This window comes from Ambystoma mexicanum, chromosome 9 (assembly GCF_040938575.1).
Source record: "Ambystoma mexicanum isolate Mex_15411 chromosome 9, UKY_AmexF1_1, whole genome shotgun sequence".
NCBI lineage: Eukaryota > Metazoa > Chordata > Amphibia > Caudata > Ambystomatidae > Ambystoma > Ambystoma mexicanum.
In genome coordinates, this window is record NC_090931.1 from 311,626,219 (window position 1) to 311,651,107 (window position 24,889).

General features: G+C 48.2%; 1 protein-coding gene across 3 annotated transcripts in view; it reads right to left on the reverse strand.

Annotated features, from left to right (window-relative positions):
• The window catches only part of ZZEF1 (zinc finger ZZ-type and EF-hand domain containing 1), a 3,309,810-nt gene that overhangs the window by 1,232,238 nt on the left and 2,052,683 nt on the right, over positions 1–24,889 (reverse strand). For all 3 annotated transcript variants that reach the window (XM_069614719.1, XM_069614718.1, XM_069614717.1), the window contains exons 34-35: positions 19,332–19,470; positions 18,999–19,164 (exon numbers count right to left, since the gene is read on the reverse strand). In XM_069614719.1, coding sequence (XP_069470820.1) covers positions 18,999–19,164; positions 19,332–19,470 — 305 coding nt within the window. The remainder of the gene's footprint in view (positions 1–18,998; positions 19,165–19,331; positions 19,471–24,889) is intronic.

Genomic DNA, 24,889 nt, shown 5'->3' on the forward strand with positions numbered 1-24,889 from the left:
GGGTTGGGCGTGGATGGGCCTCTGGGAGAAGTGTGGTTGCTGTGTATAATGTGGCGTGAAGGGGGTACGAGAGCGGAGTTTGTTGTTTCTGAGGTGTGTGGAGAGGAGGGTGCGGGGGAGAGCACAGGGTTCTATGCACACTCTGAGCCTGGCGAGTCGGATGTGAGGGAGGGTGTGGACTGTAGAACTGGCAAAGTGAAAGTTCTGGTGGTGAGGTGTTGTGAGGGTGTTAGTGCTAGGTGTGTGGGCGACAGGGGTATGATCCAGGGGGAGGTGAGAATAACAGAGAGATGAGGAGCAGGTGTGGGGTGGGGAGAATGGATGTGTGTTGGCGCAGGGGGGAGGAGGGGGTCTGATGGTTGTGATGGCAAACATCTGTGAGTGCGTTGGGTGCATGGGGGAGAGTGAGTCAGTATGCGGGGAGGTGGCTGGTAAGGGTTTGGTACCAGTGTAGTGGGTTAAACCGACATAGTAGCATGGGCTAGATAAAAATAGAAGACAAGGTAGCATTGGCTAAATAAACATTGTATGCTTGGTAACATTGGCTAGATAGTCTTTGTATGCAGAGTAGCATGAGCTAGATAATCAAGTCGGCAAGGTAGCAATTGGCTAGATGAACATAGTATGCAAAATAACGCTTGGCTAAGTAATCATAGTAGGCATAGTACTAGGGGCTATATAATCATAGTAGCAGTTTGCATTTTTTTTGTTGTTAGGATACATTTGATATTTGGCATAAGGTCAGATCATGAGCAGGTTGGGTTGCTTGGAGGCAGCCACTGCCAGTATAAACATTAAAATATAGGGCAATAGGTTTTGAGCACCATTTAGACGTTGTAGGTAAAAAGTTTTATAGGCATGAAATGCATTTTACAGAAATAATTTTCTTGACTTTGCTAGACAGGAATTTAATACGTGCTAAGGATCTTTGGCTTATTGGTTAGTCGAGCGGGCAGTATGCCATATATTAACCAGCGTGCAGAGTGCACGTGAGGAAGGAGCTGTGCAGTATTGCTGGTGAGTGTTGTATGAAGTACCTGTTGGTACGTAGAGGATCAGTGGAGCGGCTTACACTTAGCGTGTTAGGGAGCTGTATGGTACATCCTGTGGATAATGTTATGGAGGCTACCATGAGGTGGGGAATAGGACTCACCGTGGTTGGATTTGGTCGGAGACTGGTACAGGGGATAGAGCGGCGGTGCTGATGGGCGCCGCAGCGTCGCCTGCGCTCGGTCAGCTCAGACAGCAGCCTTTTCGTGTGCCTTAGCGCGGGCCGGCACTCGCCTGCTGGTGAAATCATATTGGCTGAAATGGGACGAAGCAGCCAATCAGGGCAAATGCAGGAGGCAGATGCCTATTCCCACTGGTTGAGTGAGGGGAGCAATACCAGGGTGGCCATCTTTAGACGGAATAGGCCTCGTGGAGGACAATGGTGGATGCAGGGCAAACATACCTGAAAGGGTCTGAATCAAAGGTAGTTGAAGCTGCTACTGTGTAATGGTGAACATTTAAAGTTGCAATTACACTGGATTGTAATTGTGCGACGGAGTGCAGTGCAGCCTGATGGTGCTATAGTGCACTTAGTAAAATGGCCAAGGCTTACCTATGCCTCCAGGCAAGGTAGGGAAGGGAGGTGCCGCTCCAGCAGAACGGCGACGTGCACCTCGAGCTCCTGCTCTGCCCAATCTCCAGCTGAAGGCCACAAGAGAGACCTCTGGGAGCACCAATGATTAAGAAATTGCCTCGTCCCGTCAACACCTGGGACAAAATCAACGAGACCAACCACTGATGGACTAGGAGTTCAGGTGACGAGAGTGTGTGTCAACATGCCTGAATTCCCTAGGCGCGTCCAGCCATAAGCGGTCCCAGTTAAGGATAGAACAGTGAAGGGTGAAAAACATCCATTGAACAGCCTCTTTGCCTTTGATTTGCTGTGTCCTGCTACTTGTCTGTAAGTACTCATTATTGCTTCTTCTTAGCTTTACCCTTGTTATGCACTTCTCATGCCATCTCTTATTTCCTTTCTACTACTCTCTTCACTCTCCTCCACTCAGAACAATCTCAACTCTCTTCACATCCCTATCATCTATTCTCCTCAACATCACCTTCTTGCTCCACTACTTTCTCTATTCACAAAACCTACACCAACCCTAACTTCCAGCACACTTTCTCATCTCGCATCTACCCCCAGCGCTCCCTTTTTCTCAGGCTCAACGTCGATATACTTCTACATCACACTCTCTTTCTTTTGCCCTTTGGAATGCACAACCTGCCTACAATAAAACCACATTACTTCTGACTTCTTCCTTTCTCATTCTCCTTCTCTTGACCTCAGAAAACTTAGTGAAATCTGGATCTCTCCCTCTTACTCTGCAGGCCCTGCTGTCCTTCATGACCCTGCCTACCCCTTCACTCACCCTCTCCCCACTAGCAGGGGTGGTGGTGTAGGACTGTTTTCATCCTCCAAACTTCCCATCTCTTCTACTCCCCTATCTCACGCTAATTTTCCCTCATTGAAATACACCATCTCTACAATCACTGCCCCCTATCGCATACATATCATCTCTCTCTACCGGCTACCTCATTCGGTAGGGTCAATCCTTTGATCACCTCTACCAAGTAAGGAACAAGTTACTTACCTGTAGCTCCTGTTCTCCAGCATTGGTATCTTTCTTTGATTCACATGCTCATGAATATTTCCCATCGTCAAGCTGGGAATCCTCTGTAATAATAAAGCAGTTTTGTTTTAAACTTTAAAAAAAACGACTTGGTACATGTATAGTCTATTGCTGTCACTTTGGGTCATACTGCCCCAGCCAATGACAGTGGTTCTCTTCAGCTCCATTCCTGGTGGCCATCTTCAGATTTAGAAGCACACGTAATGTGGTAGTAGGAACCAATGGAGAGCCATAGAGGGGTAGGCGGGAGGGTTGCATGTGAATCAGTGAAAGCTACCAATTCTGGAGAACAGATCTTACAGGTAACTTGTTCCTTCTCCAGCATTGGATCTTTCATGGATCCACAAGCTCATGAATACGATTATAACGCAGTACATACACAACAACCAATGGGAGGTGGTACAGGTCTCAACAGAAGCAATGGAAACCCACCCCTGGAGCACTCACCTCAAGGAAAAAGGTTTGCAAAGCAGCGCCTGGCCAACACAGGGCACCTCCCTGAAATGCCTGTCAACGCATTTGAATTTTGTGATGTGTGGGTAGACCTCCACGTAGCAGCGCTGCAGATGTTGAGCAGAACAGACAGGAACGCCATAGTAAAAGTCAAGGCTCTGGTGGAATGTGCCCTTGGTCTACCTGGCAGTGGTCTGTTTGCAAGCCGATGACACTAGGAGATGCAGCCAGATAGAAACCTGGATATGGAAGCCTTTGACAAGGCCCTCCCTTGTTCCACAGGTCCAAATGTTACAAAATGTTGTGAAGTTTTTGGAAAGTCTTTTGTGCGAGCGATATAAACCTTTAAAGAATAGGCAATGTCCAGTGAATGTAATGCCCTCTCAGCTGGAGAGCTGGGAGAGCCAAAGAACAAAGGTAGGACCAGCGGCTGGTTCAGGTGAAAAGTCGATGGAACCTTTGGCATAAATGAGGGAAGAGTGCACAGCTCCACGCACCGGCCTCCTGGCTACCCTCTGAACTTGGGCCCAGGCTTCTGCATGTCCACTTGCAAATTGCACTGCCTCCCGGCTCCACTAGAACTTGTGGTCTGTATCTGCAACCCTACAGTCCCATTTTTCTGCACTTATGAGCCAGCCCATGGCTGCAATTCTTGAATTACCTGCAATGAGCCACTCGCTGGGTGCACTTTTCAGTTACCTGCACTTCTCCCTCTACCCCCTCCATCCCTCTCGGCACTACTCCCTTTTCGCTGTCCTGCTCTTGCGCAATATGTTAGACACAGGGCCTGGTAAGATCTTAGTTTGTCCTCCCCATGTTTCCCCCTCCTTGTCCTGTTACACCTAGAAACACTTGTGTACAGGCGCGTTATAAATGCCATATCAAATTACCCTGGGTTGATAGAAAGTTAAAATTCGTTGGCTTGCAGTAGAGCTCATGCAACACCCCAACATGTCTGGCAGATGTAATAGCCACCAGAAAAACGGTCTTCCATGAGAGAAACTTTAGAGCCCACTATTAAGGCCGTCTTATTGGTGACCTGCCTGATGTCCGCGTACACCATTGGCTCAAACGGTTTGTGCGCCAGGGCACCCAAGACTATTTTCAGGTCCCACATGGGGTGTGGCGTCTTGATCGGCGGGTAAACCCCTTCCTCCGAGTTCCTGTAAGCCCCTATGGCAGCGAGTTAAGTGCAGCAAGGGTCCACTTGCCCACCGGAGTGGGCGAGGTGCGCTGAGAAGGAGAGCACGTCGTCCAAAGTACATGCAAGGGGGTTGATCTTCCTGGAGTCTGCCCAGTGGCAGAACCTGGTCCATTTATACTGGGCCCTGGTATCCTTGTTCCTTGCACCCTGCATGATTTCCAGATTAGCCTTGGAGAGGCTGAGGTGCCTTAGCGTTACCTGCTCAGGAACCACACTGAGGGCTAGCTTCCGTGGCGTGGGGTGGATGACCCTGCCCCCTTCTGCGCCAGAAGATGTGCTTGGCCCATCGGAAGGTGAATGTGTGGCATCATCGAGAGGCTGAGCAGCTCCGAGAACCCAGGCCTGGCCGGCCACCATGGACCTATTAGAATGATGTGGAGCTGGCGAGACTCCTTGATCTTGCAAATCACTCTGTGAATCAGCAGAGTGGGCGGGAAGGTGTACGCTGCGATGCCGTTCCACTGAATCCTAACTGAGGGCACTTCTTGTGCCAGGTGGCAAAGAGATCCACTGGGGGATACCCCATCTGTTGAAGATCTCCTGAATAGCGAGGTTGTTTAGCTGCCACTCGTAATTGTCAGCTTCCAACCTGCTGAGCCTGTCTGCCTTCAGGTTGGATTCCCCCAGAAGGTGGACTGCTGTGAGGTAGATGTTTTCCAGAGCCCACTCCCACATGCTGATTGCCAGTCTGCACAGTGGAGGGGATCTGGTGCCTCCCTGCTTGTTGACATATTACATGCTGGTCGATTTGTCTGTCTGGATGAAGACAACCTTGCCACTGAGAAGTGGAAGGAATGCTCTGAGCGCTAGCCAGATGGCGTTTAGCTGCAACCAATTGATGTGGTATTCCTGCTCCTGTCGAGTCTAGGTGCCGTGAACCGAGAGATCGTCCAGGGTGGCTCTCCAGCCCTCGAGCGAGGAGTCCGTGGTAATGGAGACCTGCGGGGTGGGAGGCCAAAAGGGCTTGCCCATCCGTAGGTTACAGTCCCTGGACGACCATGTGAGGTCCGGGCGGAGAGATGGAGGAACATTGATCATCTCGGATTGAGAGCCCCGCTCCTGGTTCCATGCGAAGTGCAGCTGAATCTTCCTCATCCTTAGTCTCAGTCTCGTGTGTGGAACGGCTAATAGGACCGCCGCCAAGAGATCCAGGAGATGCTGGTACCACCAGGCCAAGATCACCTCTCTGCTGAGGAAGTGGGCGGTGGCCATCTTGATCCTCCGATGGAAACACCTTCTCGGAGCACGTGTCCCAGATGAGGCCCAAGAAGGTCAGAGTCTGCGTGGGCTGCAGCTGTGACTTCTTGAGATTGAGCGAAAAGCCCAGATCCTGCAGTGTTCATAAGGGCATAGGAAGAGTGGTGAACCGCTTCCGGAGATGTAGCTCTGACGAGCCAGTCGTCGAGGTATGGGTAAATGTGGAGGCCCTGCGCTCTGAGGAGGGCAGCCACACTATTCATGAGTCTGGTAAAGACCCTGGGAGCCGATTTGAGGCCAAAATGAAGGACCTTGTATTGGAAATGGTAGCCCATGAGCCTGAACCGTAGGAAAGAACGATGAGGCTGCCAAATCGGGACATGTAGGTACGCGTCCTTCAGATACAGGGAGAACATCCTGTCTCCCTTGCACAATGTCTCTGCTAAAAAAGCTGGCCTAACCATCTTGAATTGTTGTAGAGGTAAGGAGAGGTTGAGGGTGGAAAGGTCCAGCATAACTCTTAGGCCTGCCTAGTTCTTTTTCTGAACAGCGAAAATCCTGGAGTAAAAGTCCAAGCCTCGCTGTGAGGCTGGAACTTCCTCCACAAACTGGCTCTCTACGAGCGACCAGATCTGCGCCAGAAGAGTTGCTGTCCCAACTTGAGGGAGTGGAGGGGAGGAGAGAGGAGAGGCTGGAATGGCTGGGCGGTACCCCGTGGATACTAGAGAGGATCCAAGGGTCCGCGAAATTCCGGCGCCAGAAATGTGCATGTAGAGCAAGCTTGCCCCCCACTGGAGACACGTGGACCCGGAGTGGCGTGTCATGCCTTCTTTCCCTCAGAGGCTGTTGCGGAGGAGGGGTACTAGAAAAAGCCTTTACTTCTCCCCCCCCCTTTTTTGTTGCTTGCGCCGACTTGGTGCTGTCGAGCGGCCTAGCTGCCTGGACCTCCGTTCCTGGAAGCTGCGGAACCCTCCTTACGTACGCTCCCTGTCGGAGCGCTGCTGTGACTGGGTGTACGATTTGGGCGTGGTCTTTGTCAAGATGGGTAAAGACTTGGCAGTTGTTGAGCTGTTTTTCATTTTGTCCAGCTCCTCGTCTGTGGTGGAGTGGAAGAGCCCCCCCCCCACCCTCGAACGGCAGCTCCAATAAGCGTTCCTGGACATCCGGGTTGAATTTCGTTGCACAGAGTCAAGCTGTCCTTCTCAGGTCTGTGGCGATACAGATGGCACGGCCAGAGGTGTTGCTAGGGAGAATTATCATTCAATGGCTAATTTCCCTTACCTAGTGAGTCCCCCAGCAGCTTTGCTGGATCTCTGGAGTTTATTTTTTCCACTTGGTAAGAGTGTACCCCTTTTTCCCACTCTTACTTGTGTTTTGCCATGTGTATTTCATTTGTTTTTGTGATTGTGGACTCTGGAGTACACCACTTCAGTAGCCCCCTTCTTTTGTGTGTTACACAGCACCTTCAGTGCAGTGACACAGGGTTGTCTTTTAGACTTCCCACCAACTCCATTTCTGAGGCTGACTACTGTCCCCCAGAAAAGGGTAAAGTTGCCATGAACTTTACTTAGTCATTTAACCAAAGATCCAGTACATCCCATCTTACATGGCGTGCTGGAAAGGGCTAATCCTTAGCCCTTTTTATCTGTACTTCCTAGAGCATTGTTTCGCTCTTTTCATATTTAGACTTGGCTGGTGGCAGTGGTATCTACCCTAACTTTTCTACCGCGATTATACTATATAAACGTGGTATTGTTTCAGGCTATTATGTTAGCCTCGAACTTAAACCCGCTTGACCAAATACTTTTTGTTTTGGCTCCGGTCGGGTTTATTAGCCATTTCTTTTTGTTAAAGTCCTTCTTGTGTTTTACTTTGAGCGGCAAACCAGGTTTGCCTTCTTTGTTCACTGTCTTTTGGCGGGCTTCTGCCAAGAAGCCCTCCTCTAGGCACCTGCGTTAGGTGGGCTGAATGTGAGGGAGGGGTGTAGTCACCCCCTGCACAGGGTATCCTAGGAAACCCAAGTCGAACTTTGCCATGATTGGCTGAGGTAGTTGTCCGGGCCGGACAAGCCCCCCTGCTGCGTGATTGACAGCCAGGCTGTGTGAATGGGGGATTTTCACATAAAAGGCAGGTCTCTTGGGATAGAAGTCAGAGAGTCGCCACTGGAACTACAAGGAACCGAAGAGAAGCAGAGAAGAAGTCGACTGCTGCAACTATCCCGTCACGGTGAAGCCCTGCTGCAGTCCTGAGCCATCTACCCTTCGACGACCAGAGAAGATCCAGTCCGGAGTCTTCTTCCCTTGAGCTTGGTGGGGATAACCAGCTCATCTTCTACAGCCAGAGGATACTCTTTGTGGTTGAAAGCGCTGCACTCTGCTGTAGTGGTCCGGATAGCCACCTGAAGAGCCTCTCCTTTTTTTAAGGAGCACACCTTTTATTCACCATCGCTGCTGCCAGCTTCAGCCCTGTGTGGTGCAGACCCCTCCAGACGTCCTCTTTCGGATCGAAGCTCCAGGAACAGAGGGTCTGCAGGAAACTACCAGGAACAATGGCCGTGGCACCAGCTTCTTCATTGAATAAGGTACTGTGTTCTGCTCGAGGAATTTGGGTGAATCCCTTTTTTCTTCGCCTCCAAGGCTTGCCCTTGTCTTCCCTTCCTCTTATAACTTTTGCTTCCTCTGTTGACAATATCTAAGTACTCCTGGCTATGTTGAACCGTGAACTATCCGACTGTGTGATCCTCGACAACAGGAACCCGGTTCCACTTGACACTGGCTCTGGCCTATTGACTTTTGAATTTCGGTCTAAGAGTGTTCTCTGATTCTGTCTGCCTTGACAAAAGTATTGCCTATGACTTTTGCCCCCAACTCTCTCTGGGTACCTCAGCTGCTAAGTGTGTTTTTGCCCCGGTAACATTTCTTGCCGCGGATACACATTTGTTTAGTAAGACCGAACTGTCATTACTGTCAAAAAGTGATCGCAAGTGTATTCCCGGTAACGTTGTTTGTTCCAGAACACCGGTCCACTCAAACACAGGGTACTTACCTTGAAGTTATACCGTACAAAGTGAATTGGTTAGTTGTAGTATATTTTATGTGTGGTTTTGAATTAATAGAAGTGTCGTGTTTATAACAAATGCCTTAAAAATAAATGTATTTATATTTTTTACCTGAAACATTGAGTCAGTGTTTGATTGAGTCACAGTAATTGTGGTCCCTTTGTGTAATCTTTGCTACTGCTCATATACTCTTGAGATAAGCCTGGCTGCTCCGCTACTGCTACCACTCTGACATAGTAGTACAGGCTTGTACCAAAGGTAAAACTTGTATTGCCACCTGTAGTCTTAATTGTGTGTAGTCGTCCCTAAGGGCACTGCACAGGATTCTGCCTAACAGGTGTCAATATGAGCCACAGTGGATTACATGAGGTCCTGCGCCACTAGCTTGGCCTCAGCCAATCCCGCCTTGAAACGTGATTGGCTCTGCGTAGGGAGTTCCGGGAGGAAGTCCGCAATTTCCCGCCATAACCTTTGGTTAGCGGCAATCGGCATTGGCCTGACGAAGATGCAAGAACGCGTTGGAATACAGCTTCTTCCCATACGCCTCCAAGATCTTCTCCTCCTTGCCTAACAGCGTCGCAGAGGAGGCGGCTGAGGACGACTGAGGCTTGGAGTATAGTGAAGCCGTAGCAATCACTGAGGAGTGTGGCTGAGGATGGGCCGATAGCAAGAGTGTATCCCCCTCCATCTGCCTGTACTTGGCGTCCAGGCGTCGATTGACCGGCTGGACAGAGTGGGGCTTGAGCCAGCCCTTTTTGGCCAGGGAGACTACATCAGTCTGCAGTGGAATTCCCATTTTGGCAGAGGGGCGTCGTGTGAGAACCTCAGCAAGCACCCCCTTTGCCGTTTGCTCGACCTCGGGTTGAGGAGGGCTCAGATACTCAGCCAGCCCCGCAAGGCGTTCGTGGAAGGCCTTGGCTGATGAGGGCGTGTCAGGGTCCTCCTCCTCACCTGTATCCTGTGGGTCAGGAGGATTCTGCGTAGGTGGGGGGAGTATCAGGTACCGCAGGCTGTGGAGGAGGCTGGTACGGAACCGCTTGAGGAATCGGCTGTGGGGTCGGAGGCAGAGGTGGCGCCAGGGGTGCCAGCGGAGGAGCCTGAGGTGCCGGAAGCATTGGAGGGAGCACCCCTCGGATGGCATCCCTGAGGATAACCCCCATCCGAGGGGACTTCATGAGCCAGAGGAACCTCTCAAAGAACCTGTCTTCACAGGCCGGTGGAGTGGTAGGGGATACAGGCGGGGTAGCGGGAGGCAGCTGGAGCCGCTGCATACCCTACCCGTACAGACGCAGCAGGATCCTGCCCTGCGCACATGAAGGATAGGGTGTAGGCCAAGTACCTGGTTGAGGCCAGTCCCACCTTGACACTCATTTCTCGCCGAACTCCTGGAATGGCGTCAGACGGGTGCTGATGTTTGGCACGGCAGCCATTTTGTCAAGCTGCCTGCCACGTGCCTGCGTCGGGTTGCTCGGATCGCTGGGCCCAGCCTCCTCCAAGACACTTGAGTGTGGATCACGAGGCCTACCCTGCTCCTCGGGCCGACACCCGGTAGGTGGGACACCCTCGGCCCGGAGGCCGGGAGAGCTGCGTTTAGGCGCCCCCTAGGACGTATTGCTGGTACTAGAGCTGAGCCCCTCGAGTGAAGACCTGGTACAAGAACCTTCCGGTCCCTCAACACTTGTCACCGGGAGGATCTGAGGATCCCTCGGCCTGTAGGCTGGTAGCTGAAGCAGCCTCGGTGCACGTGCTGGTACAACAACCTGAGCAGTCCCACCCGTGCAGGCAAGTCCTTGGGAAGGAGTCTCCCTTGCGGGGTGCAATATATGGGCCTGGATCGATGTTTCACAAAGTTCTGAGGTCCTCTGAAGGCAACTTCTGGAAGAGCTCCCTCCACCGGACTAATCTGTTCTTCAAAGACCTTGATGACGGGGCGTTGCACGTTGTACAAGCTTGCCAACCGTGGTCTGGGCCAAGGCAACGTAGGCAAAGGGCGCGGGGGTCTGAAGCTGGGCAGAGCCCGTCGCAGGCTGGACACCTGCTGAACCCTGTGGAAGTTGAAATGCACCTGAGAGGAGCGTGATGCCTGAGGACAGAGTACCTGAATGATAAAAAGACAAAAAAAGACAAAGAGAAAAAGTATCCGCACGTGGAACTAAATGGCCGAAGCCAAACCCAGGAGCGCTGGTGAATTCAGCCCATTCCCATCGATGCGGAAAATGGGACTGAGGTGTGGCACCGGAGGGTGGAGTCAGGGCAGCGCATGCTCCCATGGCCGCACCCCCACACACTTCTAAATTTAAAGGGGAAGAAGGTTTTTTCTGGTGAAAAAGGTTCTGTCTCCCGTCCCTTCGAAGGGACGCCCATGCAGTATGGAGGAAAGGGGACTGGACGTAAGAGTACATTGTAGTGGTATTGTAGTGGTGTTGTCTGTGAAAATGCAAACCACCATACCTTGGAGCTAAGTTTGGAAGAACTTGAGAGCCTAAAACTGTAAGGGAGGCATGGTATCACAAGTATGACACTGACACAAAGGATACAATTTGTAAAACCTTTATTGAAACACCCCGTCTGCCCTATAACTAAGATGGGAGTATTCTCGACCATCAAATAATAAATAACGCAGTCCTAGTGGAGTCTGTCAAATCAAAATGGCCTACGCTAACAAAATCTAATGCCTGCCCTATCTCTTGTACAAAAAAACAAATAAAGGACAAATGAATGCAAAAGGAAAGATCAGTGTTGTGTTCAAATGAATAAATGGGGTTGAACCAGTTCTCCTCTCCACATTAGACCTCGCAGAGTAAGGCTGTCCCTGTAGGCAGAATGACACACTCTGGCTTGGCTTCCAACACAAATACAGTTCTGGAATGTGGATCAAGACCCTTTTGGCCTTCCAAGTTTAAGTCTCTTTTCTCGGCTTCCAAAAATAATGTTTCAACCAAAAGGTTCACAAAGGTCCCCCTCTGTCGGCCTCAGAACTTTCACCGCACATTTTCCGTAGGTTCCCATCTGGTGCGTTCATACTTTTCACGATAAAGTTAACACAAACTTGCAAGGTGGGGGCTCCCTTCCCCAAGCTTACTTCGGGTCTCCCTCTGTCGGGATCGGACCCATTTCAGATGTCATGGGTTACTTTTCAGACCACTGCAGGACCACTTCGACTCAAAATGTATAGTTCAAATTTTACTTTCACATTTCTAGGAGTTCAACTTTTCCGTATCACTTTTGCTGTATATTCGGTTTCTCACGTCGAACAATTTACCTTTCAGTGAGACTTTCTAGTGGGCTACTTCCTTTCGCCAGACCACTCCATTACTTAGTATCACTAAACTCGTAGCCGTCTTGTACTTCAAAGTTCATGCACAGATTTGCCTTTCCTTGAGTCTCATCCACACGCGTGCAGCCTTCACTCGTGATAAAATGTTGCTAATTAAAACTTTAACACACACCAGTCTTTCAGGTCGCTTCTCAACTCACCGGTTGTGTGCGTTTCTTCTTTGTTTTACGATTTACACTTTACGAGTCAAGGTTAGTACCACAGGCTTGGCCTTGCATCCCCAACCTTGCCATTCATCTGGAAGGGTTGCTGGCGTCCTTAAAATACAATGAAGTTTTCACTTGTGGGATCTGGTCTTCTCCAGGTGTCTCTTGCGGCCTGTCGGAGGCAACAACCTTCATTAGGGAACTCTGGGGTTTTCTGACCCGCTTCTCTCACCCCTTGTTCCATCGCTCTGCTTCAATAGGTTCGCCTTCGTCCTGGAAGGCCTGCTCATTTTCATGTTCCGCCTTGCTCAGTGTCTCTCTTTAGGTGTTGTTGCCTTTTATTCGTGTGAGGAGAGCCAATTGGTATCAGGTGTATGCACTTAGTGTAAAGTGTACTGACTTTGCCCGACCCGATTCGTTCGATGTGAGAGTATAAGTCTTGTTACTCTTAGTCACCATCTTCCTCGGCCCTGTGCTTGTGGAAAAATGGGGGCAGTGGGGGGGATGGGACTTTAGAAAATTCTACAAAGCAGGATGGGGTAGATGAACAAAAAAAGGGAGGATACTGCATCTCACCATTGGCTCTCACCCCCCATTCCCCGAAGACCCCTCACCCAGGTGTTCCTTCCGCACTGGTCTACCCCCCAGGAACTGGATCCAAAAACGATGGCCCCTGGCCACCTGAATGACAAGTCCCTGAGCACTAGCGGGTGAAAAACCCTTTGGTTTCTCACAGAACACAGCTCAGAGCTCCAGCACATGGATATGTAGTATCTTCGCTTCTGGCTGCCAGAGTCCACTGGCGTGAAACCTTCTAGTGTGTGCCCCCCCCTTCCGGGAGGCGTCTGTTGTCACTGTGGCCAGATGTGCTTGTGGGTGAAAGAGGGCACCTTGTGTGGTGCTGTCAAAGAGTTCACCAATGTAGAGTATGGCAAAACACCAGTTGAGTGAGATCGTGTCATCCAAGGTGCCCGACGCCTGTTTCCACCTGGTACCTAGTAACTGCTGGACAGGTCTCATACGCAGTCTGCAGTGAGGAACTAGAGGGATGCATGAGGACATCACACTGAGTAATGACTTGATTGAGCAAACTGTTTTCAGTTGGAGGGAGGGCAGCTGCTGAATTTTGCAAAGTATGGCCTTGACCCTCTCCTCTGAAGGGGTAGCTAGACACTGCAGAGTGTTGAGTTGTGAGCCCAAGAACAGGTCATTCTGAGATGGCTACACACATGACTTCAAACATTTTATGGAGAATCCCAGCAAAGTCAGGCATTGGATGGTTTGCTTGTGTGTTGCAGGGCTAGTGGGAGAGAGTGAGTGCTCATTCGCCATTCATCCAGGTATGGGTAAATGCTGATTGATGCCTGTGCTGCGCAGATAGGCAGCTACTGGTACTACGCACTTGGTGAATACCCTTGGTGCAGACCTTAGTCCAAATGGCAGGGCCATTAATTGATAGTGATTCCCCTCCACTACTAAGTGAAGGAAACGCCTGCGTTTCCGATGAACGAGTATGTGCAAGTATGCATCCTCCAAGTCCAAGGACGAGAAGAAATCCCCTTGTACCAGCACGTGCTGAAGTGTGACCATGCAGAACTTTTGCAATTTTAAGAACCCGTTGAGTTCCCCAAGGTCCAGCATGGGACTCCACCCACAGAACTTTTTTCTGACAAGAAAGTATCTGGAGGACACTCTGGAGCCCCGGAGTTGTGATGCAACGGCTCCTATGGCCCCTTTTTGTAGCAGGGACTAAGCCTCTTGTAGGAGGAGTGGCAGATGTTGTTCTGGCTTTCATAGTGGATGAATGGAGGGACATTGGCCTTAAAAATCCAGCGTGTGACCGTGCTGGACGATGTTGAGCACCCATCTATCGGTGATAATGTTTACCTATTGATCGAAAAACTGCAATAGCCAGCCTCCCACTGGGGTGCTGAACTGGGGAATCGATACCGGATACTGGTCAGGCTTGTTTCATGGTTTGCGTGTGGGTGAAGCACTGCGTTGCCTTTGCATACCTCTAGACACCTGTGACCTTCCCCTGTATGCCTCCCTGAGAGCTGGTGCAGGATGGTTGACAATAGGCAGACTGATAATCTCTCAAAGTCTTGGAGAATCAGCCCTTTCTGGGCCGAAAGGACTGTCTTTTCTGTTGAGGTGTACCCAGGGAGCGAGCGGTATCTGTGTCCGTTGTGATGGCTAACAGTGTCTCGTTGACCTTTTCCTCCAAAAAGTTCAACCACATCAAAAGGCACGTCCATAAAATTTGACTGTACCTCTGGGCAAAAGTTTGTGGCTTTTAACGCCCCCCCACCCCCAAGCCCTGGCGCCTTAGGACTGCTCCATTGCCCATCTGGCGGTAGCCTGTGTCAGCAACGTTCAGACTCACGGAGATGGCTTGATCTGAGGCTAATTCCGACTGGGTGTATGCCCTGGGCGTGGCCTTCGCGAGGATAAAGACTTCACAGTTTGGGAACTGTTTTTCTTTTTATCTAGCACCTCATCTTTGGTGGAATGTAGGAGGTCACCCCCTCGGACATCTGCCCGTTACTAGGGCATAGTCCCTCGGGTGTACACCAAGTAAAAGAACCTTGCAGTCCCTCATCAATGTCCCTGAAAGGATCTAATGACCCCTTTGCCTAGCGGCTGGTAGCTGAAGTAGCCTCGGTACCGGTGCTGGTGCGAGAACCTGAAAGGTTCCTCCCGCTCTGGCGCTTTCTTGGGAAGGAGTCGCCCTTGTAGGGTGCGATGGAAAAAAGCGGCCCTACCTTGGGCCTTGACTTGTGTATGACAAAGACCTTCAAGTCCTCTGGAGGCGACTTCTCGAAGAGCTCCCTCCACAAAGCTAACCTGTTCTTCAGAGCGCACGGTGTAAGCGTGTCACATGCGGTACAACCGTCCCAGCCGTGATCAGGGTGAAGGCAGCGGAGGAAAAGAGCATGGGGGTCGGACGTAGGGAAGAGCCCTTCACAGGCTGGACACCTGCTAAAGCCCGCTGATGTCGACATGCGTCCGGGAGGAGTCTGGTGCCAGAGGGCCGAGTACCTGATTGACAAAAAAAGACAGAAGACAAAAGACTGTAGAAAGTATCCGGGGAATGGCGCGTGGTATTACAAGGCCGAAGCCTAACCCTGGATCACTGGTGAAATCGGCCCGTTCCCATCGATGCGGAAAAGGGGATTGGGGAGTGGCACCGGTGGGCGGAGTCAGGGAGGCGTATGCTCCCAGGGCCGCGCCCCCACGCGCCTCTAAATTGAAAGGGGAAGAAGGTTTTTTTATGGCGAAAAAGGTTCAGTCTTCCGTCCCTAGCGAGGGACGCCCATGCAGTATGGAGGAAAGGGGACCGGACGTAGGAGTATGCAGAACCAAATATGAGAAAACAATGGGAAAATACTGTTCAGTCCGAGTGGGAGAACCTTCCTTTTGATAATCACTTAAGTGAGTGCATGCCTCAAGGAGGACCTGCAAGTACTGGGAATTCAATGATCCATTTTGGAAATTAGGGCCTATATATACACACATATGTTCTAAGATAAAATGGGCAGCACAGGATCCTTTTTATGGGCTATATATGATAGCTAAGAGACAGTTAGGTTGAAAAAGTTAAATGCAACAGATTCAGTGAAAAACAAAAGGCCAGGCACAGTGGTTATTTTGTGTGCCTTGGTGGATCACAGGCCCTAGCCTTTTGCCCATGGACCCCGCTACGGTGGTATGATATGATTTGGCATTTATAACGTGCCTATGCACAAGTGTTTCAAAGCACAATGAGGCAAGGGGGGAGGAACAGAGGGAAGACAGACAACGATCTTACTAGGCCAGGTGATATTGAGATCGCGCAAGTGCAGTGGAGGGGGGAAGGGGAAAAAGGTGGGGGTAAGGTGGAGGGGGCAGTGCAGTACATAGGATAAGAGTAAAATGAATAAAGACCATAAATAAAAGTGCGGCAAACTGGGGGCAAGTGCAAGGTTAAGGGCAGACAACAAGGTGTCAAGTGTTGGTAGGGGCTGTAAGGATACAGAAACAGTCCAGAGTGCAAGGGTTGCTAGGGGGGCAGTGCAGGTAAGCAACTGGCGGGGAGGGGACCTGGGCCCGAGATCAGAGGGCAGGTAGGTAACCGGTGCAGTTTCAGTTTCAGCCAGGGGAGAGGAGCAGACAATGCAGAAGCAAATAGGAAGGTCTTGAGGTGCTTCCGGAACCAGAGATGGTTCTCAAGTTTCAGAGAGGCAGGGAGGCTGTTCCAGAGGGAGGCCCCAGCAGAAGGAATCTACCACCAATTTGTTGCTTGGTGAGGCGACTGACCCTGAGGGAGTTGGAGGCGGAAGAGCGAAGGGCTTGAGAAGGAAAATATTTAGGAACTGAGAGTTGAAGGTATTGAGGCCCCAGACCCCAGTAGGCCTTGTGGACAATGCAGAGAGTTTTGAACTTAATCCTCTATGCCACTGAGAGCCAGTGCAGAGATTTCAGTCCTGGAGAGATTCGATCCCTGGACTTGAGGCCAAGGACAAGACTCACAGTCCTGTTTTGGATGAGTTGCAGAGGGCTGAGAGTAGAGGCAGGCAGATTTAGAAAGAGTCTGTTGCAGTAGTCCAGCCTAGAGAGAACCAGAGCTCTGGAGACAGTTAGCTTCTGGGGGAAGGATAGGAAAGGAAGAATACCTCTGAGGAGGTGCAGCTGGTAGTGTGACTTCTTAGAGATGTCAGGGGATGGGGAGAAGGAGTGTGGAGTCGAAGATGACCCCGAGGCTTTTAGCCTCACAGGTGGGACCAGGAAGAGGGCCAAGCGAGGCCGGCCAGAGAGTGACAGGAAAGGAGGGGGCAGGTGTGCCGATGAGGAGAATCGCAATCTTACTGGCATTAAGGCAGAGATCATTGGTGGCGTACCACTCCTGGATAGCAGACAGACAGTCAGAGATGAGAGAAGGAGCAGAGGTGGCAGAAGGGAGCCTGAAAATGAGCCGATTGTCATCCTCATAGCACTGAGAGTTAGTAAAGTTGCAATTGGGCCTGTAGCTGATGTGGGCCCCTAGAAGGAGCATGGAGAATGTCTGAAGGGGGCCAATGATGACATCATATAATGGGAAACTACTTGTCAGATTGCGCTCTATTTTCCATTGATGTCATTGATGTAATAAGCAATGTCATATGTGATGTCACAAATTTGCAGATGGGCTGTGCAATGGAGGGGCTTAGAGTTAAGGTAGCGTGGCATCCACATGCCAAATTCCAAGTATTTTGCAGCGTTAAACCATCACCTTAGCATCGGTCCAACTGAAATTTTTTTACTCAATTTCAAGGGTTCTGTTATGCTCTATCTGTATTGCACCTCACTTCACCTGTAGTACTGAACTTTTCATATGTTTATAAGCTAGGTAACATGGCATGTATATCTCCATTACAAGACTGTGACCCCCTGGCAATATGTAACAGATCAAACATATTCAAGCTGTTTACTATATTTTAGAAGAGTTTTTTAAAGGGTGTTTTTTTGTGGTTCCTGTGAACTCTTCTCTCGTCCTATTACATTTTGTATTACATTTTATTTAAAACGTTCTTTATTACACAATAGGGATGTAACGGTATTACGGTAGACCATTAAAGATACTGTGAACCATTGATTGAACAATAATAACCATCACATTGTTTATACCGGTATACCGTTCATACCATTAAATGTGTTTTTCAATCTTATTTGCTAAGGCTGCAGTAAGCAAGTGCTGTGCAGTCGTGGTCTTGCACTGTTGGATGTGCCGTCTGCCAAGTAGTTTCAGTTTGAGCAGTTTTTAATGCCATTCCATAAACCACACCTGCCTGACACAAAATCAATATGCTAGCAATAGGAAGAATAAATAAAGTGCCAAGAAGGAAAAGGGTTTGCTTTTTTTTTTATTTACTTTTTTTTAAAGCGCTCACATCGCGGGCATCGAGGCGCTGTTAAATTGTTTGTTTATTTAGTTGCATAATTGTTTTTGTCTTAGTTGCGTATTTATAACGTGCTTAAACACCCAGAGGTTTCTAAGCGCGGACCCGGGGATCGAACCTGTGTTGCTTCGTGTCGTCTTGCTTCCAAGGCGCGCACGTTGCCGCTGAGCTATCCTCCCGGGACTTTGGGTTGGCGGCTTTGGGGTTTATATATTTTTAATGGATAATGTTTTAAACATATGTCAATGGGTGATTTCCCTGGTTCTATCATTGAATTTACATATATTAAGTCACACTGCGAAAATTACTCATCTCTGTGGGTATTCCCTGCTGCCATACCAAAGGGTAACATGTCCGTGATTACTGAACACCTTTTGGCCCGGAAGTAAACTATAGGCTGTAACGTAAAGAGAGAGTGCGTGTGCATGTGTGTGTGTATGCGCACAAGCGTATTCTACCATCAGACTCCATTGATCTGTGGCAAGCAGGTTATCAGGATGGCAACATGTTCATCTTCACCAGTAGCCAGTGGGGGACCTAAATTGTTTGTGATGATAATTCTGACAATTTATGACCTTTTAGAAAATATTTGTTAAGATTAGTTAACTCCACCTGCTATACCGCGATAACCATGATATACCGTCATTTGGCAAGAAGGTTATTGTACGTCATAAAACTAATACCGTGACACCCCTATTACACAATCACTAGAGCACGAAACGGCAATGTTGAAGTCAATGGGAAACTCGTCTTGTATGAAAACTTTTAGAACAGTCTCTATACTTAGCTGTTCTTTGGTTATAAGAAAGCGGTCTGATATGATATTCTGATATTATAGTGATCCAGATGTCATTGCCGGAACACCACTGAACTTTAGTCTCACTTCGACTCCAAATATCATGCAGGAATGGTTCAAGATGATTGAAGCTAATAAGTAGTGCACTGTCACAAGCAAACTTGAAATAACCAACCAAAACCCAAGTAGAAGATATTAACTATTCCATTACCTATCAGAGTATTTCTTCGCAAAGTAGCATCCATAGCAAAGATCAAAGTCCTCACACACATTACAGTTGATCCTGTGGCCTATTATAAGGCCTTGGCAGTGATCACAAGCATATTCCATGTTCACCATTTCATGATTATCCTCGTGTCCCTCAGGTTTGACGCCACCTATGCAAAATAAAATTAATATCACGTCAAGCAAATTTTGCACATGAGAAAAATACTACATTTATAGAACTTTGCTCTGTAAGGAGATTGCAAATTCTAAAGTACATTACAAATGCAAGTATGTCAATAAAAAACATAATTTCTATTACTAGAGACGATAATCTTACCCAAGAAACATGTTTTACATAGATCCATGTCATTGCACTGAAGGCAGCGGTAACGATGCCAAGGTGCAATCTTGTCACATCCATCACATGAGATTTCAACATTTAGTAGATCACAATAGCGAGCAATAAACATGTGCATCTGCAAAATAAAACACAAACTGTTAAGTTTAGCCTGAGCTTTACACAAGCCAAAAATGTAAATTTCTTTTCACATCTTCATCATTAAGATAATCGCAAATCTCCAGGTCTGAATGAACATGTCAATCCTTTCACGAGGGTCACCTGAAATCATGAAAATGAAGACTTAGCAAAAGAGTTGTAAGAGGTGTGAAAAGAAATGCCCCCAACTCCAGTCAGTTGTTCCCTGGGTGACTAAAAAAAGGAAGGCATCTCTGAGTAAGACTGATGTACAAAAGAGCCATTTAGGGGAAGACATGTTTGGTATTGTCGCTGGTGCGGGCAACATTTTGAATATACTCAGGAGCCACACTACTATTTAAAAAAGCCCATAAATCCACAAAAATGCTAACAGTGAAACCGGTAATTGAAATCAATATGACAAACTAATATTGCTACAATTCCCAAATCAGCCATTGCAACACTTGTGCCAACACTTTATATTGCTTGAACATATGAGGCCCACAAGAAATAGTTCTTGTAAGAACGGTTTGCAAAGGAAGCTGTATATCACTATCCATCCAATCATGACACGTTTTGTCGCACAATGTATTTCCCCCTGAGCAACATAACCAAGTATATTGATGAACATTTTCTCCTTTTGTTTGGAAGCAAAGCACCAACTGTTTTCCTAAAAATCATCTTAATCGCCTCGGAAGCAAAGGGTCCCCAAAACATCTATGGAATTAAGATACATCATGGACTTTCAAACATGTGTGCTGCTAGAAACACAGATAAGATGATGCACTAATTGATATGACAGACTGCCAGTCATTTATAATAAAATTAGACATTAGCCCACAACACTTCATATACTTTTAAAATGCTAGTTGAGGCAGGTAGGCAAGCAACCTATATCGACCGAGCAGCAAAAAAAACCACTACACACTTTGGGCCTCATCAAGAGTTGGGTGGTATCCTGGCGGTATTACCGCCGGGATTCCACTGGGGCTAGCGTTACCGCCAAACCCCCTGGTGCTATTAGCGCGGATCACGGGTTTGGCGTAACGGTAATTCCCCATTCTCCATTGGGCCCGATGGGGAATTTTCAGAACAACTAACATCGGCAGTATTACTGCGCTATAATTGCGCCGAAAATCAGCAAATTCCTAAATGCAGCCAAACCCGTGATTTGCCACACCCTTACACGCGGCAGTAATAGCGTTACATCCACATTTAAGGGTTACCGCCAAACCCGTGATGACAGACATAACATAGGAAGTGTTTAGAAAAGGTGTGTATTCGTTAGTACCCAGACATTCTCCATTTTTTAATTCTATTTTCACGTTACAATCACATGTGTAAATAAAAACATTGTGGTACATTTAAAAGGAATAATTTACCAAGTAAGATATATCACCCACTGTAAGGAGTGTGCAACAAAGAGCTGTATCCAACACTAATGACTGTATTGCACTATGTTAATTGATGTGCTACATGAGCAGTCCCACGTCGCCTTGTTAACAGGCGACAGGTAAAAAACAGATTGAAAGAAAATAATGGGATTTTTTGCATATCCTGTGCATAGCTGAAATCCTTTGTTTTAAAACAAAAATGTTAATTATTTTTCAATGTCACATTATTCTTAGAACTGTATAAATTCAAAATGATGTCAGCTGCATTGACAGATGAACACATTCCAACCATATAGACCACATGCAGATAGGAACACCCACCCACATTCCCCACAGGGAACCCCCCCATTTTCGAACCGACATTCAGTTCCCAGCCCTTCCTCCTCTCCTCCAATTCCTTTCCCCATATTGCCGCTGTGTCCGTTTTCACCGCGTCATGTTAGCACTCATTTCCTTTACATCCTACAGCACTTTACCCCTTCACTATTCTTGAATATCAGGCTGCAATCTGTACCACAGAGGTATTCAAATCTGGGGAGGATGTAAGTTCATTTAACTTTTGTCCCCAATCCAACTCCACTCCTCCCCCCTCGCAATCTTCCTTTGCGTTGTCTCCACGCACGCTGCGCATCCCCTGACTTGCGTGGCCCCTCGCAATCTTCGATCGCGCTCGCCCACTCTCCTACCGTGCCTCCCGCGCACCCCCCAACCTGCGTGGTCCCTCACAGGGGAGAGGAGAGCGAAGAGCAGAGAGGGGGGAGGAGAGCAGAGAGCACAGAGGGGGGAGGAGAGCAGAGAGCACAGAGGGGAGAGGAGAGCAGAGAGCACAGAGGGGAGAGGAGAGCAGAGAGCACAGAGGGGAGAGGAGAGCAGAGAGCACAGAGGGGAGAGGAGAGCAGAGAGCACAGAGGGGAGAGGAGAGCAGAGAGCACAGAGGGGAGAGGAGAGCAGAGAGCACAGAGGGGAGAGGAGAGCAGAGAGCAGAGAGCAGAGAGCAGAGAGCCGAGAGCAGAGAGGGGAGCCGAGAGCAGAGAGGGGAGTCGAGAGCAGAGAGGGGAGTCGAGAGCAGAGAGGGGAGTCGAGAGCAGAGAGGGGAGTCGAGAGCAGAGAGGGGAGTCGAGAGCAGAGAGGGGAGTCGAGAGCAGAGAGGGGAGTCGAGAGCAGAGAGGGGAGTCGAGAGCAGAGAGGGGAGTCGAGAGCAGAGAGGGGAGTCGAGAGCAGAGAGGGGAGTCGAGAGCAGAGAGGGGAGTCGAGAGCAGAGAGGGGAGTCGAGAGCAGAGAGGGGAGTCGAGAGCAGAGAGGGGAGTCGAGAGCACAGAGGGGAGTCGAGAGCACAGAGGGGAGTCGAGAGCACAGAGGGGAGTCGAGAGCACAGAGGGGAGTCGAGAGCACAGAGGGGAGTCGAGAGCACAGAGGGGAGTCGAGAGCACAGAGGGGAGTCGAGAGCACAGAGGGAGAGGGGAGTGGACATAAGAGATTAGAGTTGAAAAAAGAAAGGAGAGGAGTGAGGAAAGAAGAACGTGGGAAGACGAACATGGGAAGTGAGACAGACTGGAGGGAGCAAAAGGGCCAGGAGAGAAACAGAGACTAAGGCAGAGACTCAAATAGAACGTCTGATATGGGCACATAAATACCCTAATTTTCCCATGGGGAGTATTAAGTTAGGGCTCCCCTGGATAATTCTCTGAGGGAACTAGATAGATGAGGTTTTTTTTTACTTTTGGCCCCACACAGTAGCTAGCATTGGATAGTAGGTGTTACTGATCGCTAGTTGGAAGACTTAGGGTTTAGGGGACACATGTGTTGGGGGTAGGAAGCCCACTGGAGGTTGAGAAAGTCCATTAGCGGACCCAGACTACACCCTGACCAGTCCAGGAAATGTGTTTACCATTATGAAAATAAGAACCCTTGACAAATCTTTAGAAGTCAGAGTTATTGAAGCCCTCGGTGACATCTATTATATATAACCTGCAGTATTCCAGCATTCCCTGTAAAGCATATCTACCCAACATAGGTTTAATAATTTCAGACTAAATAGTTTGCAAACCCACACACTCTTGTTCATCTTGAAATATATCTCAATCGCATCAGCAATTTCCTGCTTAAAAAGTGGCTCTGCTAAAGCTTGGGGTTTATATCACAAGTCAATCTATCCTTTTGTACAGTCAATATCGCCAATTCTCATATAACCAGTTAAGGACTGAGCATACAGGCCAGAACCTAACACTAACTATCCCAAACCATTACTCTCTTCAAGGCAGAAATATGATCACTACACAATGTCAAGTCATGGACTTAAGAGAAGTAAATAAAGCACCTCTCTGTTGGAGGCCTCTCGAAACATCAATTAGCCTACGATAATCTATTAACTGCACTGCTGCTTTAACTGTTTAACAAACATCAATATGCATCCCTTTAAAGCTCTCTAGTTGTGTCTTGTTCCAAACCACCTAGCGGTAGGGCAGCAGTTTCCAAGTCATTAAGTGTCCGTCCAGCTTCTAAACAAATTTAGGATTATCTATATTTGGTCTAGAAAGGTTACCGTTTGCTGCAATAGGAATACCAGTATTAACACATAGTGCCAATATGGGTCACCTGCCAGTTCCAGCAGCTAAAAATAGAGTGAGCGCTAAACTAATAGCAGCACACCTCTCGCCTGGCTAGTTTAGATACGTAGTACCTGTTGCTCCGACGTAATCTCTCAACTCGCCATGTCCTCGATCATTCAGATGTTTTTTCTGGATGCACACTATATTCACACCAACTCTATTTGTATATGCCATAACCTTACTCTTTATCTATGATCGTTAAGACCCTAAACATTCAATGAAAACAATACCAATTTAGTCCCTGGTGTGTTATTCATCACCACACATTCTGAGGTGTTCATGTCATTCAATCTCCTGTGCTCCTGTGTTATTTCTTTATGGGACATGCAATGAACTAATTCCATGTACATCCATAAACATACATAAGCAACACAATTTCGTATCCAACTACCCATCTTATGACCCACACTAACTCACCACAACTGTCAGTGATATAGCCATTTCCATATCCAAAATACAGAACAAAACCATACACAGTCACATGTATAATACTGAAAAGCTGGCTTTTCTCCCCTCCAACAATCTCAGTTTTATGTAAACATCCCTTTGTTCATATACAATGTGAGTAACAATATAGGATATATGCATTTCATAATGACATATATGCATTTCATGCCCCTAAACATAATTATTAAATGTTGTTCAATTACTGGGAGTGATATACCCACAGTAGAGGGAAAACAATCTCAAACTAGAACGATATATTTAAAGCAGTGCTAGTCAAAGTCGCATCCTGAATTTGGCATTTATTGCAAGGCACAATTTCACTAGGAAGATCACAGAATAGCTTATGCTCTTATACCAAAATTGTCGCTGCCACGCTCCGCATAAAATTGTTGTAAAACTCGGCGGAAATCTGGAAATAACTTGAGATCTGGGTTTTCATATTTTACTTAATTATCCTCACTTGAGGTTCTCAAAAATGCATCCCTGTCCCGATAGTTCAGCCTTTTAACAATGACAGAGAGAGGGGAGATTCTGGGTTTGAAACAAAGCACTAGGGAACGATGCGCTCTCTCTATCAGAAAGCATTATGAAAACATGGCTTGAGAGAGGAGTTGTAAAAGCAATTGTTTTGACAAATTCTTTCAATTATCCATCTTCGCCACCCTCCCATATCCGTTACATGAATATTATTGTACCTCAAGTGACTTTCTCTCTCCCTGCTCCAATTTCTAGGTGCTATTGGCAACCTTAACTATGTAATCTTCCACAACACCAACACTGTTATGCTCTTATTTAGTGCCCTGCAAGATCCCTCCGACATGTCAGAATGTCATCCACCCCTGTGAATCCCTTGATTCATAGGGGCTATTGTGCTCTCACCAGAGTTACAAGCATATTGATGAAAGCTAGACAAAGATAACGGTTTAGTTATTGTTCTGTTCATTCCATTCACCACACTGCGTGGCAATCT